General features: G+C 50.1%; 1 protein-coding gene across 3 annotated transcripts in view; it reads right to left on the reverse strand.

The window, feature by feature from the left end:
* The window catches only part of MARCHF6 (membrane associated ring-CH-type finger 6), a 117,108-nt gene extending 108,251 nt beyond the window's left edge, over nucleotides 1-8,857 (reverse strand). For all 3 annotated transcript variants that reach the window (XM_054018070.1, XM_054018071.1, XM_054018069.1), the window contains exon 1: nucleotides 8,734-8,857. In XM_054018070.1, coding sequence (XP_053874045.1) covers nucleotides 8,734-8,842 — 109 coding nt within the window. In that variant the 5' untranslated portion in view covers nucleotides 8,843-8,857. The remainder of the gene's footprint in view (nucleotides 1-8,733) is intronic.
* Nucleotides 8,858-14,895: the final 6,038 nt, after the last annotated feature.

Raw genomic sequence — 14,895 nt, forward strand, 5'->3', positions numbered from 1 at the left:
GAGACAGTGTTTTTGGGGGGGCAGAGAGTGTGTCAGCATGCTGTATTGTAAGTTCAGACAGCAGCAGGGGAAAACCCCGACATCAGCCCCCACACCTGCCTCGGTGGCAGTAGCATTCCACAGTAATGGTTTGCTTTGTCCCGGAGCAGATAAGCATGTCAGCTGTCAGAAATGGAGTTTTGAAAGAGGATAGCCACATGCCTGCAGCCGAGTTAAAAAAAAAATGACAAGAGTGGGTCACTTGACTTCAAGGGATTATGGGATGTTTCCAGAGGCCAATCACAGCACAGTAATGTAACACATCATCCGCACTGACACCCAGGCATTTCAGCCAGGGTGCAGCAAGCTCTATGCCTCTTGTGGACATGGATTACCAGGAGCGCTCCAGCTGCAGAGTCCAGGCGCTCTAAGTGCTTTTCAGTGTAGACACCTCAGGAGTTAGGGCACCTGGGGCTGATTTAATGCGCCCTAACTTGCAAGTGTAGCCAAGGCCTAAGAAGCTTAGTTCTTAGTACTTTAATATGCTGATGACACCCAGTTTTTTTAATCACCCAATCCAATCAGTGCTGTTGAATGCCTATGCCAATACTGGGGTCAGATTGGGACATGGATGAAAACTAGGTGACTCAAGCTCAATTCACATAAAATTGAAATAATGTTGGTAGATTAGGGGAAGTAGCCAAATGATACATTGAAGTGGATGTCACTGCTGATTAAGGACATTTGTCTGCCATTTATTCCATGGGCATGCAACCTGGCTGTTGTGTTTTAACCTCATTTGTGGCTGAGTGAAAACACAGAAGCAGAGTCCAGAAGTACTTTTAACCAAATGCATCTGAATTGGGCAATGTGACTTTTTTCAGATGCAACCCTGCTAAAATAACCCAGAAGGGAGACACCACTATCTGAAGAATTGGGCACTTGGCTTAAAGTCAGGAGACCTGGGTTTTATTCTCAGCTCTGACACTGTGTGACCATGACCAAGTCACTTCACCTCTCTGTACCCTCACACACTATGTCTAACTTGTTTGAGGCTTGTAAGTGCTACTGCGATCCTTAAACAAAATAATAATCTGTATCTTTGTCGCCTGAAGACTGGATTACTGCAATGCACACTACATGGGGATACAACTTAAATCAATTCAGAAACTTAAGCTGCCACATTTTGAAAAAACACACCCCTGAGCGCTGCAAGTTTCAGCACTGTAAAGTGGCAGTGTAGACAGTGCATCAGCGCTGGGAGCTACTCCCCTCGTGGAGGTGATTTTTTTTTACAGCACTGAGAGAGTTCTCTCCCAGCACTGGTGCCATGACTACACAGCCACGTTAAAGCACTGTCACGGCAGCGCTTTAACATTGCTAGCGAAGACATACCCTTTAGTATTACTTCCCTGGAGTATCATATGATCCGTACCGGTGGCCTATTTTCTTCTGGATGGAATTTAAGGTTCTAGTTTTGACCTATAAAGCCCTACATGACTTTAGATATTCCCCCTAGAGAGACCACATCTCACTACCACAGCATACTTCACCAGCTTTGAATGGTCAAGATGCCTGATCTGGATCGCCTTTGATTTCAAAGAAAGGAGGCTGGAGGTAATACATTCTCTGAAGGACATGCTGCAAGGCACATGAATTTGTGGAAGTTGCTGTAAAGGATGGTGTTATATCTATGAGGGTGGGTGGAGAGTGGAATTCTGTGCTTTTTTAAGGAATTTTACTCCTGGCTGTCAAAATAAGTTTGTGTAACTGGTGTCAGGGGGTGCTGAGAACTTTTGGATAGGTGTTTTTTATTACTGTAGAAATCCAAATATATACACATATATTAGGCCTAACATAACAGACTGTAAAGGCAACAGTCAGCTTCAATCTACTCTGTCTCCTGAGGGCAGCCTCCTGGAATTAATTACACACATTATTGCCATTATTGCCTGTACATTGCAACATTCAAAATGAGTTCTGGCTGCCTAACAAGTGTAGTTTTCTACTTGTGTATACAGTTCTCATCTTCCCCTCTGTTGACACGCAATGTGCAGGGAAACCTATGCTGTCTGTATATAATTCTTTATCTTGAGAAAAGTTGTTAAAGCCAGATTGCCTAACTATTTTTCTCTGCATACAACACTTCAGTCTTCTATTTCCCCCATTAGAGAAATCTCTCTTCGGCATCACGATGCCTAGAATTGGAGATTAAGATATTTAACTATAGACTAAAATTTAATTGCAAAGCAATAGGAGTATCCTCCACCAGCACAAACTGGATTTTGTTATACATGGAAGTTTTAGCCTTTCAAAGTTCCTTTATAAAAGATACACATATGGATACAGTCCTGTGGTGATGGAGTTTTGACAGTTTTATGGTGACATAATATAGTCCGGGGTGGGCAAACTTTTTGGCCCGAGGCCCACAGCTGGGTATGAAAATTGTATGACGGGCCACGAATACTCATGAAATCGGGATTGGGGTGCGGGAGGGGGTGAGGTCTCCGGCTAGGGGTGCGGGCTCTGTGGTGGGGCAAGAAATGAGTTCAGGGTGCAGGAGGGGTGTCCGGGCTGGGGCAGGGAGTTGGGATCCGGAGGGGGTGGGAGGGCTCTGGCTGGGGGTGTGGGCTCTGGGATGGAGCGGCAGATGAGAGGTTTGGGGTTCAGGAAAGGGTCTGGAGGGCAGGAGAGGGATCAGGGCTGGGGCAGAGGGTTGGGGCGCAGGAGGGGGTCATGGGTGCAGGCTCTGGTCGGCGTTTACCACAGGCAGCTGCCAGAAGCAGCAGCATGTTCCCCCTCTGGCTCCTATGTGGAGGCGTGGCCAGGTGGCTCTGCCTGCAGCCCTGTCCACAGGCGCTGCCCCTGCAGCTCCCATTGGACGCAGTTCCTGGCCAATGGGAGCTGCAGGAGTGGCGCTTGGGGCAGGGGTAGGGTGTGGAGCACCCTGGCTGCCCCTACACATAGAAGCCAGATGGGGGACATGCCCCACATGCCATGTGGAATGGGGAAAGCCCCCTACCCAGCTCCCCGGCTGAAGTGCCAGAGCGGGGCAAGCCCCTAGACCCCGCTCCCCAGCGGAAGCTTCAGAGCCAGATTAAAACGTCCGGAGGGCCGGATGCGGCCCCTAGGCCGTAGTTTGCCCACTCCTTATATAGTACATTAGCATGACCTTAACAACATGTGCTTAGAGAAGATTTAATCAGAGAATGCTAACTACAGTTTTAATCCAGCTTTTAAAGAGTTATTAGCTACTACATTTCAACATATACCAATATCCTGTTAACATGGGGGCAAACTGATAACTAAGTGTGAACCAGGACTTGAAAAAGTCACTCATCCATTCCCCATGGTTGAGTGAGAAAATGCCACTTGTATGTGCTATAAAAGTTTAAATATTAAATTTAAAATTAATGCTTTTGTATATACTATAGTAGTCCCCTTAAACCTCAAACACAATTGCATCTCATCACGCTACAACAGGGGTGGGCAAACTACGGCTCACAGACCGGAGCCATTTTAAGCCAGCCCGCAAGCCACACCGCGCAGCTCGGCCCCGCTCCGGCCGGGGCGCTGGGTTAGGGGCCGCACCACACGGCTCCCAGAAGCCGCAGCATGGGCCCGCTCCGGCTCCTACGTGCTCCAATGGGAACTGCAGGGGCGGTACCTGCGGATGGGGCAGCGTGCAGAGCTGCCTGGCCGTGCCTCCGCATAGGATCTGGAGAAGGGACATGCCGCTGCTTCGGGAGCCGCTTGAAGTAAGCACCGCTCGGAGCCTGCACCCCCTGAGCCTCTCCCCACCCCCAGCTCTGATCCCCCTCCAGCCCTCCAAACCCCTCGGTCCCAGCCCAGAGCACCCTCCTGCACCCCAAACTCATCCCCAGCCCCACCCCAGAGTTCGCACCCACTCCTGCACCTCAACCCAATTTTGTGAGCATTCACGGCCCACCATACAATTTCTATTCCCCAATGTGGCCCTTGGGACAAAAAGTTTGCCCACTCCTGCGCTACAACATATAAGTGTACATGGAGCTTACAATCGAAGGCCCCAAGCCTGTAAATATTTATACATGATTAACATTATATATGTGAGGAATCCCCTAAATGTAACTATTTCTATGAATGTTTTTAGGATTGGGACCTAAATTAAGATAAAACAACATCTGTAACAATAGTTAAGACAAGGGTAACAGTACTATCATACATTCTCACAGGCTAACAACATGCTCAGTTTGGTAATCTGAACTATTTCAATTTTTCAAAAATTCTCTGTCAAGTGTATTCCCTCAGCTCCTTTAACATTTACACACACCCCCTCCCCACCCCCCACCCCAAGAAATGGGCTTGTTGTCTATTATTTTGTTTATCCTCCTCAGGAGGCTATACTCCATTACTAGCACTAATAGCTCCCTAAAACAACTATCCCCATGATTCCCTCAGACAACAAGACTCTATTCCAGGGATCAGCAACCTTTGGCATGCAGCCCGCTAGGGTAAGCACCGTGGCGGGCCGAGCTGGTTTGTTTACTTGCCGCGTCCTCAGATTTGGCCGATCCAGGCGAATGGGGGCGGTGGGAAGCAGTGGCCACCACATCCCTCGCCCCACGCCGCTTCCCGCAGCCTCCATTGGCCTAGGACAGCGAACTGCGGCCAGTGGGAGCCGCGATCGGCCGAACCTGCGGACTCGGCAGGTAAACAAACTGTCCCGGCTCGCCAGGATGCTTACCCTGGCGGGCTGCATGCCAAAGGTTGCCGATCCCTGCCCTATTCTGTATATAAGCCCCACATCGCCATTGGGTGCAGCAGGAAGGCAACCAATATTTCTGAGGTTTCTGACACACACTGCTGCTACCCAGTTAACAGAGGTGAATCCATAAACATGTCAGGTGCTACTGAGCAGCAAATCCTTTGCTCAGTTATGGAGCATATGTTCTGATACCACTATGGTCTGGGGTTGCGAAACTATCATTCAGGTCTGCTCATTATTTGACCCCTAAATCATCCCCCTTTTCCACACCCTCCCCACCCCCAGTTAGTCTCCCAACCCCATGATGCTCAGAGTCCAGAAATGAAGACATAATAAGGACTACTGAGGCTGTAAAGGCACTACCATGGTGCTCCTGGGAAAAGGGGAGGCTGCTTGGGCCATGTTCACCTGAAGTCTTCCTGGCTTTGCGGGGCAGTGAGAGGAAGCCTAGCTAGTCTCCATACCCCTATGATGCTAGCAGACTCTGCAGTTGTTGGTGAGTTATTTCTGGAGGAGGCTGAAGTCTTCTTAAAAGGGAAACTCCTTGGAAATGAAAGATGGATGCCAGGGTCTGAGCCCCAAAGTCCTAGCTTTGAGGGAGAGGGCAAAATCTCTAAGTGTTTTGGATAGTCCTTCAGAGCAACTGTAGAGTTTGAGGGCAAATGAAGTTCCAGAGTAACATACTAACATTCCAAGACGTACTAGACATAACCTACATACTGCATTCCAGAGGCTTACTGGAACAGCCTTAATGATTCTCAGTGTACTAAAGAACTAGCCAGTCTGGCCTGGTCCACATTAGAAAAATTACCCGTTGCTGACAAGAGGTAGCAGCAGCACACTGCAAGTTTAGAGCATGGCTTTTCATGATCAACACCATTTCAGAAAACAATGAATAAAATGAAATGTATTCCAAGCAAGTCTTAGCCAGGGTTTTCTCAAATGGTGCTGAACATTGTGTGTCCTGTTCTCCAAATGCAATTAAGCTGTGCAGTTTAACCAGTGTTGGACCTACTGCTGACAACTGGTGTCAGCAATGGGTAATTTTTCTAGTGTAGATCTGGCCTCTGACTTGACTCAATTCAATGTATTCTCTTTTATCTAGAAACTATTTAAGTTTATTTCAGTACTAAAAAAACTAGTGCACTAACATTTTCTCTTTGTTCTGAAAGTATCCCGTACTCATAAATAACATTCCTGTTCTAAACAATCAGCTGAAACTTAAGATAAATTTGCAGCGCACCTCATCACAAGCCCAAAAATAGATATGGCCAGTATGAAGACAGCATAAAAGACCTAAGCAGTTATTTAACATTTGCAAGTGCGCTTTTAACTGATTCTAAAGTTTGACTTTAGCATTAAGTGCTGAATGCATAGAATCAACAACAAAGAAGGGCAGGACCATGAAGTGCAGATCCACTGAGAGTCACCTACCCCCGTTTGATAAAATAATTGCAGGAAGTTGTAGACTGTACCTATTTTCTTTTATTTCCCAGTTTTCTAATACTTTTTTTTTTCAAAAAACTGAAATATAAAATACATGATTACTTTTCCTCAAAACAACAGCCTTCATGCTGTCAACCTCATACACACCACTGAATAAAACTAGGAGTAAGGAACGATGCCCCAGTGGGCAGTAAGTAGGTCCAACCTTCATGAAGAAAAATGAAAACTAATGCCTCTCGTCTTGATTTTTGTAGGGTTGTCAACAAATACCTTAACTGCATTTTTTTTCTTTTTTGACAATTTACAGGTCATCTTTATTACACTTTTTCACAACCTCAAAACTCAACCCTCACCAGTGATTTAACTGATTTTTTGAGAGAATAATAGTTTAAAAAGTAAATAGCAAAAATCTTTTTAAGTACATGAGAGGCAGGGAGCCTACCAAAAAAACACTGGCAATCAGGGTGCTAAAGAAGCACTCACAGAAGTCAAAGCCCTTGCGGAAAAAAATAAATGAATTTTTTGCATTAGTTTTCACTGCAGAAGATGTGAGCAAGATTCCCACACCTGAACCATTCTTTTAAGGCAACTTAACAAGTCTGAGGAACTGTCCCAGATTAAGGAGTCAGAGGAGGTTTTAGAACAAACTGATAAATTAAACATCAATAAGTCATCAGGATCAGATGGTATTCACTCAAAAGTTCTGAAGAAACTCAAATATAAAATTGCAGAACTACTATACTAACTGTGGTAGGTAACGTATCACTAAAATCAGCTTAAGTAGTACACCCACATTTTAAATACTGCATGCAGTTCTGGACGCCCCATCTCAAAAAAAGATATATTAGAAATGGAAACGGTACAGAGAAGGGCAACAAAAAGTATTAGGGGTATGGAACAGCTTCCACAGGAGGAAAATTTTTAAAAAATGGAACTATTCAGCTTAGAAGAGATATGACTAAGGGGAGACATGATAGAGGTATATAACATCGTAAATGGTGTGAAGAAAGTGAATAGGGAAGGATTATTTACTGCTTCACAAAACATAAGAACTAAGGGGTCAGCCAATGAAATGAATAGGCAGCAGTTCTAAAACAAGTATGAGGAAGTACTTCTTCACACAACACACGATCAACCTGTGGAACTCTTTGCTGGGGATGCTGAGGAGGCCAAAAGTATAACTGGGTTCAAAAGAAGAATTAGATAAGTTCATGGAGGATATGCCCATCAATGGCTATTAGCTGTGTGTGTCCCTAAATCTCTGATTGCCAGAAGCAGGGCCTGGATGACAGAGGGATGGGATCGCTGGACAAATTACCATTTTTTGTTCATTCCTTCTGAAGCATCTGGTACTGGCCACCGACAGACAACAGGACCCTGGGGCTAGAGACATTGGTCTGACCCAATATGGCTGCTCTTATGCCTGTAGGGCCCGATCCACTAGGCACACTCACTCAGAGGCTGCCTTACATCACACAAAATAGCCAAAGAGAAGGCCACTCCATTATATCCGTTAGCCCAGTGGTTGGGGTACTTACTCACTGAGAACATGGGAAACGACCAGTTCCAGTCTCCCCTCTGCCTGCTGAGGAAAAGGGATCTGGACATGGATCTGCCACCTCCCAGCAGAGCCCTAATCACTTATATTGTTGACATTACCCAAGATTTGTATTTAAAAGAAACAGACCTTCCAAATCATCTTTCACTTTTAAGAATTACACAGAATATATTTAACTGTTCCCGAAAGACGTAAGTAGAGTGGCACCAAGTACCTTTCCCTACTAGAAGATATTTTGGGGGCAGAGAATAGGGAGCTGTGAAGAATACATGTTTGACGGTGGACAGGGGCACCTCTCACACAAGATTTCCCCTCCTCCAGGCGGAGTGACTTTGCTCTAGGCAAGCTGCACTGCCGAGGGAACTGAAAGCGGCGCACTGTCCGTGCACCGAAGCAGCCCGTCTAGTCCGCTGCAAGCGGAGTTCGCCCCCGAAGTGCCCAGCGCCCTTTGAACGCCAGCAGCGCCCGCCGCACCGGGCGGACATGGGCGCAGCGGGGGGCTGGGCGTCACAATAAACCCTGCGGCCACTGGATCCCCGCACGGCGAGCCGCGTCTCCAGCCGGCCGCCCCCCCCCGCACGGCTCAGCGTAGGTGGGCCCCGCTGCCTGCCACCTTCCCCCCCCGAGCTGGCTCCAGACTCACCCCCACCCCCGCAGCGGTTACATAAGCGACACCCCCCACCAGCAACCCCTCCCCCACCGACACCCCCTGCACGCGCCGCCCCCACCAGCAACCCCTCCCCCACCGACACCCCCTGCACGCGCCGCCCCCACCAGCAACCCCTCCCCCACCGACACCCCCTGCACGCGCCGCCCCCACCAGCAACCCCTCCCCCATCGACACTGCCCAGACTCCCCCCCCCCCCAGCCGCCGCGAGGCACCTGCAGCCCCAGGCGCGGGGTTGGGGGCGGCCCCTCCAGAGTGTAAACACCCCCGGGACCCGCTCCCCCCGCCTGGCCCCCGCACCCGGGAAGGGGTGATAGCGGCCAGCGAGCGCGTTACCTTCCTCGGCGGTCTCCATCTTGTCTGGCTGACGCAGCGCCGCGGCCGGCGGGCGGATGGTGTGACCGCGGTGCGGGGGGGGCCGCGGGGTTCGCAGAGGGAGCACCATAGAGCCAGCCCGGCTGAGCGTGTAGCGGCCTAGAGCGCCGCACTCGCCTCCAGCGACCCCCGGCGGCCGACGCGCGCCAGCGACGCTGGCCGGCGCTGCGGGGACGTTGTTGACTCGGGAGCGGAAGGCGGGAGCCTAGGGGACGTGTCTGTGTGTGAGCGAGTAACCGTAATTCCCAGAGTGTCTGCAACAGAGATACGTGTCCCGGGGAGAGTCCAGCAGCACTCACACCTGCGCCTATGCCAGGGCCGGCTCCAGGGTTTTGGCCGCCCCAAGCAGCCAAAAAAAAAAAAAAAAAAAGCCGCGAGCGCGATCTGCGGCGGCAATTCGGCGGGAGGTCCTTTGCTCCCAGCAGGAGCGCGGGCCCGGCCGCCGAATTGCCGCCGAATACCTGGACACAGGGCTGGCTCTAGGATTTTTGCCGCCCAAAGCAAAAACAATTTTGGCCGCCCCCACCCCCTTATTTAATTACCCCACCCCCAGCCCCGCCTCAACTCCGCCCCTTCCCCAAATCCCCAGCCCTGCCTCCTCCCCCCAGGCTCTCAAGCCTAGGAGGGAGGGAGGGAGGGGGAGAAGCGGCACCGCGCTGCAGCCACTCGGGATCTCGCCGCCCCCTCCCCCCCCGTCCCAGGTTTGAGAGCCTGGGAGGGAGGGGGAGACTCGGAGTGGCCGCGGCGCGGGTGCAGCTGATTCACGCGTTGCTGCTCCCCCTCCCTCCCAGGTTTGAGAGCCTGGGAGGGAGGGCGAGTAGCGGCGCGCGAATCAGCTGTGTCGCGCGCTGTGGCAGCAGCAGCGGAGGTGAGCTAGGGCGGCTGGGGCACATTTTTAGGGGCAGCATTCTGGCGCCAGCCATGCCGCCCCTAAAAATGTGCCGCCCCAAGCACCAGCTTGTTTTGCTGGTGCCTAGAGCCAGCCCTGCCTGGACATGCCGCCCCTCTCTGGAGTGGCCGCCCCAAGCACCTGCTTGCCAGGCTGGTGCCTGGAGCTGGCCCTGGCCTATGCACACGCTTCAACACGTGCGCACGCACATGCAAACACACATGCACGTGCATGCACACACACTATTCAATTCTATCGGAATGTATTGGCATGGACACACGCGTTTCCAAAAGAAGCAGGTACCTTCATGTGTGGCTCAGAAACATGCTCCTCGCCACACAGAGACAAAAATGTGCACATAAGAATAGCCCTACTGGGTCAGACGAAAGGTGCATCGAGCCCAGTATCCTGTCTTCCGACAGTGGCCAATGCCAGGTGCCCCAGAGGGAATGAACAGAACAAGTAATTATCAAGTGACCCATTCCTTGTTGCCCATTCCCGGGTTCCAGCAAACAGAGGCTAGGGACACCATCCCTGCCCATCTTAGGTAATAGCCATTGATGGACCTATCCTCCGTGAAATTATCTAGTTCTTTTTTTAACCCTGTTATAGTCTTGGCCTTCACAACATCCTCTGGCAAAGAGTTCCACAGGTTGGCTGCGTTGTGTGAAGAAATACTTCCTTCTGTTTGTTTTAAACCTGCAGCCTATTAATTTAATTTGGTAACCCCTAGTTCTTGTGTTGTAAGAAGGAGTAAATAACTCTTCCTTATTTACTTTCTCCCACCCATCATGATTTTATAGCCCTCTATCATATCCCCCCTTAATCGTTTCTTTTCCGAACTGAAATGTCCCAGTTTTATTAATCTCTCCTCATATGGAAGTTATTCCATACCCCTAATCATTTTTGTTGCCCTTTTCTGAACCTTTTCCAATTCCAATATATCTTTTTTGAGATGGGACAATCACATCTGGACGCAACATTCAAGATATGGGCATACCATAGATTTATATAGAGCAGGGGTGGGCAAACTTTTTGGCCCGAGGGCCACATCTGGGTATGGAAATTGTATGGCGGGCCATGTATGCTCACGAAATTGGGGGTTGGAGTGTGGGAGGGGGTGAGGGCTCCGGCTGGGGGTACAGGCTCTGTGGTGGGGCAAGAAATGAGGAGTTCAGGATGCAGGAGGGGTCTCCGGGCTGGGGCAAGGGTTTGGAGTCCGGGGCAGGAGGAATCTGGCTGGGGGTGCGGACTCGGGTGTGGAGCTGAGGATGAGGCGTTTGGGGTTCAAGAAGGTGCTCCAGGCTGCGACCGAGGGGTTCGGAGAGCAGGAGAGGGATCAGGCTCTGGGCGGCGCTTACCTCAAGCAGCTCCCAGAAGCAGCATCATGTTCCCTCTCTGGCTCCTATGCGGAGGCGTGGCCAGGTGGCTCTGCACACTGCCCTGTCTGCAGGCGCCACCCCTGCAGCTCCCATTGGCCACAGTTCCCAGCCAATGGGAGCTGCAGGGGTGGCGTTGGGGCAGGGGCAGCATGTGGAGCCCCCTGGCTGCCCCTACACATAGGAGCCAGAGGGGGGACATGCCCTACATACCACGCAGAGTGGGACAAGCTCCCTACCCCGCTCCCCAGCTGGAGTGTCAGAGCTGGGCAAGCCCCCAGACCCCGCTCCCCGGGACGAGCTTGAGGGCCGGATTAAAATGTCTGGAGAGCCAAATGCAGCCCCGGTCCATAGTTTGCCCACCCCTGATATAGAGGCAATATGATATTTTCTGTCTTATTATCTATCCCTTTCTTAATGACTCCCAACATTCTGTTTGCTTTTTTGACTGCCGCTGCACATTGGGTGGATGTTTTCAGAGTCATCCACAATGACGTCAAGATCTCTTTCTTGAATGGTAACAGCTAATTTAGACCCCATCATTTTATATGTATAGTTGGGATTATTTTTTCCAATGTGCATTACTTTGCATTTATCAAGCACAGAAAACATACCCAAATTCACAAGGATTTATACAGGTGCTCACATGCACACTTCTGCACAGTCACTATGATAAACACGCAGACAAATGCACAAGCATATCAGCACAAGCGCGCACACACACACACACACACACATGAATGCACACAAACATATGCATGCACACACCCCCACATAAAAGTGTACATATGCCACATGCATAATCACAGATGAGTACATACATGGACAGATGAAGACAAGCACAGAAACACAAAAATGGATACTACACATACTCATGCATACATACAAATACACATACATAAGAACACGCAAAGATACATTCATACAACATCTTCCCACATACACACCTTGTACTCCCTTTGCTTCATAGAAGACTTTGAAAATTGGACACTTGATGATGTCACTTGTGGAATAAAAACAGCTTTAAGGAGTTTAAACAAAATTCAGACATCATACTTTATGACTCAGGAGGTATATAAACTGTTGCTCTTGACAACAACTAAAATTCAGAGAGTATGAAAAGAATAAAGTACTAGCAAAAACAACATTATGTGGACCCAGTGAAACATTACATAGATAACTAAAGTAGCCAACCCTTAAGGTGAGAATACACTATAACTGTACATGGGTCCAAGCGCAAGGTTCTGCCATAAGAGAAGGCTACTCACCCTGTGCAGTAACTGGTTCTTCAAGAATTAAGATTCCCAGGAGTCCAGTTTTCGACCAGACCACCCGGTCAAAAAGGGACCCTGGTGGCTCCGGTCAGCAATGCTGACCGGGCTGTTAAAAGTCCAGTTGGCGGCGCAAAGGAGCTAAAGCAGGCTTCCTGCCTGCCCTGGCTCCACCCAGCTGCGGGAAGCAGATGGCATGTCTCTGCAGCCCCTAGGTGCAGGGGCATTCAGGGAAGCTCTACACACTGTCCTTGCCTGAGCACCGGCTCTGCAGCTTCCATTGGCCAGGAACCATGGCCAATAGGAGTTTCAGGAGTGGCGCCTGCAGGCGTGGGCAGCGCACACCGTGTAAAGTCATCTGGTCACGCCTCTGCCTAGGGGCTGGACATGCCGGCTGCTTCCAGGAGCAGTGCGGAGCCAGGGCAGGCAGGGAGCCTGCCTTAGCCCCACTGCGCCGCTGACTGAGAGTCGCCTGAGGTAAGTGCCACCAGGCTGGAGCCTGAACCCCAAACCTCCTGCCCCAGGTCAGGGCCCCCTCCCGCACCCTAACTCCCTCCCAGATACCGCACCCCATGCCCCTACTACCCATACCCCATTCCCCTGCTCCAGGTCACAGCCTGCCCACCCAACTCCCTCCCACACCCCAACCCCTTGCCCTAGCCCTGAGCCCTCTCCCGCATTCTAAACCCCTCGGCCCCAGCCCGGAGCCCGCTCCTGCACCCCAAACCCCTTTATCTGGCCTACCCCAGAGCCCACACCCCCAGCTGGAGCCCATACCCCCTCCCACACACAACCCCCTGCCCCAGCCCATGAAAGTGAATGAGAGTTGGAGAGAGAGAACGACAGAGGGAGGGGGGCTGGAGGGAGGAGGCAGGGCTTCAGAGAAGGGGTGGGACAGGGGGCGGGCCAAGGGTGTTCGATTTTCTGCAATAAGAACATTGGCAACTCTATTCAAGATGTGTGTCCTCATGAGTGCTCCACTCGAGGTGCATATGTGCTCCATGTACCTCAGATCAGAGATTTTAAGTAGCAGTGCCCATTCAGCCTGCACATGTGCTCCATGAAGCCTGTGTCTATATAGAGTTCCATGGGTGAACTGCCCTCAGTTCCTTCTCTGACGCAAAACTCCATGGCAAAGAACTCTGAAGCAGAGGGGAGTAGGGTGAGTAGTAGAGTACTCACAGGGGGACACATCTCAAAGGAATGCAGTTACTGCACAATGTGACAAACCTTCACTTCTTCTTTGAGTAATGTCCCTATGGATGCTCCACTCTAGGTAACCACTGAGCAGTACACTCTAGGGAGGCATGGGGCTTTGGAGTTGTCAAGGCTGCTTCCCCACTTTGAACTTTAGGGTACAAATGTGGGGGTCTGCATGAAGACTTCTAAGCTTAACTACCAGCTTAGATCTGGTCCGCTGCCACCATTCCCAAATGAATTCCCTTCCCTGGGAAGCCTTGAGAAACCTTTCACCAATTCCCTGGTGAATACAGATCCAAACCCCTTGGATCTTAAAACAAGGAGAAATTAACCATTCCCCTCCTTCCTCCCACCAACTCCTGGTGAATACAGTTCCAACCCCGCTGGGATCTTAAAACAAGGAGAAATTAACCATCCCCCCTCCTTCCTTTCACCAACTCCTGGTGAATACAGATCCAACCCCCTTGGATCTAAAAACAAGGAAAAATCAATCAGGTTCTTAAAAAGAAGGCTTTTAATTAAAGAAAAAGGTAAAAATCATCTCTGTAAAATCAGTATGGAAGATAACTTTACAGGGTAATCAAACTTAAAGAGCTCAGAGGACCCCCCTCTAGTCTCAGGTTCAAAGTACAGCAAACAGAGATAAACACTCTAATAAAAGGTACATTTACAAGTTGAGAAAACAAAGGAAAACTAACATGCCTTGCCTGGCTCTTTACTTACAAGTTTGAAATATGAGAGACTTGTTTAGAAAGATGGGGAGAACCTGGATTGATGTCTGGTCCCTCTCAGTCCCAGGAGCGAATGACTCCCAAACAAAGAGCACAAACAAAAGCCTTCCCCCCCCCCCCGACCCCCAAGATTTGAAAGTATCTTGTCCCCTTATTGGTCCTTTGGGTCAGGTGTCAGCCAGGTTACCCGAGCTTCTTAACCCTTTACAGGTAAAAGGATTTTGGAGTCTCTGGCCAGGAGGGATTTTATAGTACTGTACACAGGAGAGCTGTTACCCTTCCCTTTATAGTTATGACAGGAGTCAAGTCCAAGATTGAAGACAGTACAGTAGAGCCAAACATCGCATCTGAGGCTGAGGCCTGAGTAACTGCATAGTGTTCAGAAAAAGTAGGAATGGAGATCGAGGTTGCAGCTCTACATATGTCTGTGACAGGAACATTCTTAAGAAAGGCTACTGAAGAGTGTGTTAACACTCTAGCACAGGGGTGGCCAACTTGAGCCTGAGAAGGAGCCAGAATTTACCAATGTACGTTGCCAAAGAGCCACAGTAATTCAGCAGCAGCCCCCATCATCCCCCCCCCTTCTGCCACCACCCCCAGCACCTCCTGCCTGCTGGCAGCCCTGCCGATCAGCACCTCCCCGTGCCTCCTGC

This window comes from Malaclemys terrapin, chromosome 2, assembly GCF_027887155.1.
Source record: "Malaclemys terrapin pileata isolate rMalTer1 chromosome 2, rMalTer1.hap1, whole genome shotgun sequence".
In the NCBI taxonomy this organism is placed as follows: domain Eukaryota; kingdom Metazoa; phylum Chordata; order Testudines; family Emydidae; genus Malaclemys; species Malaclemys terrapin.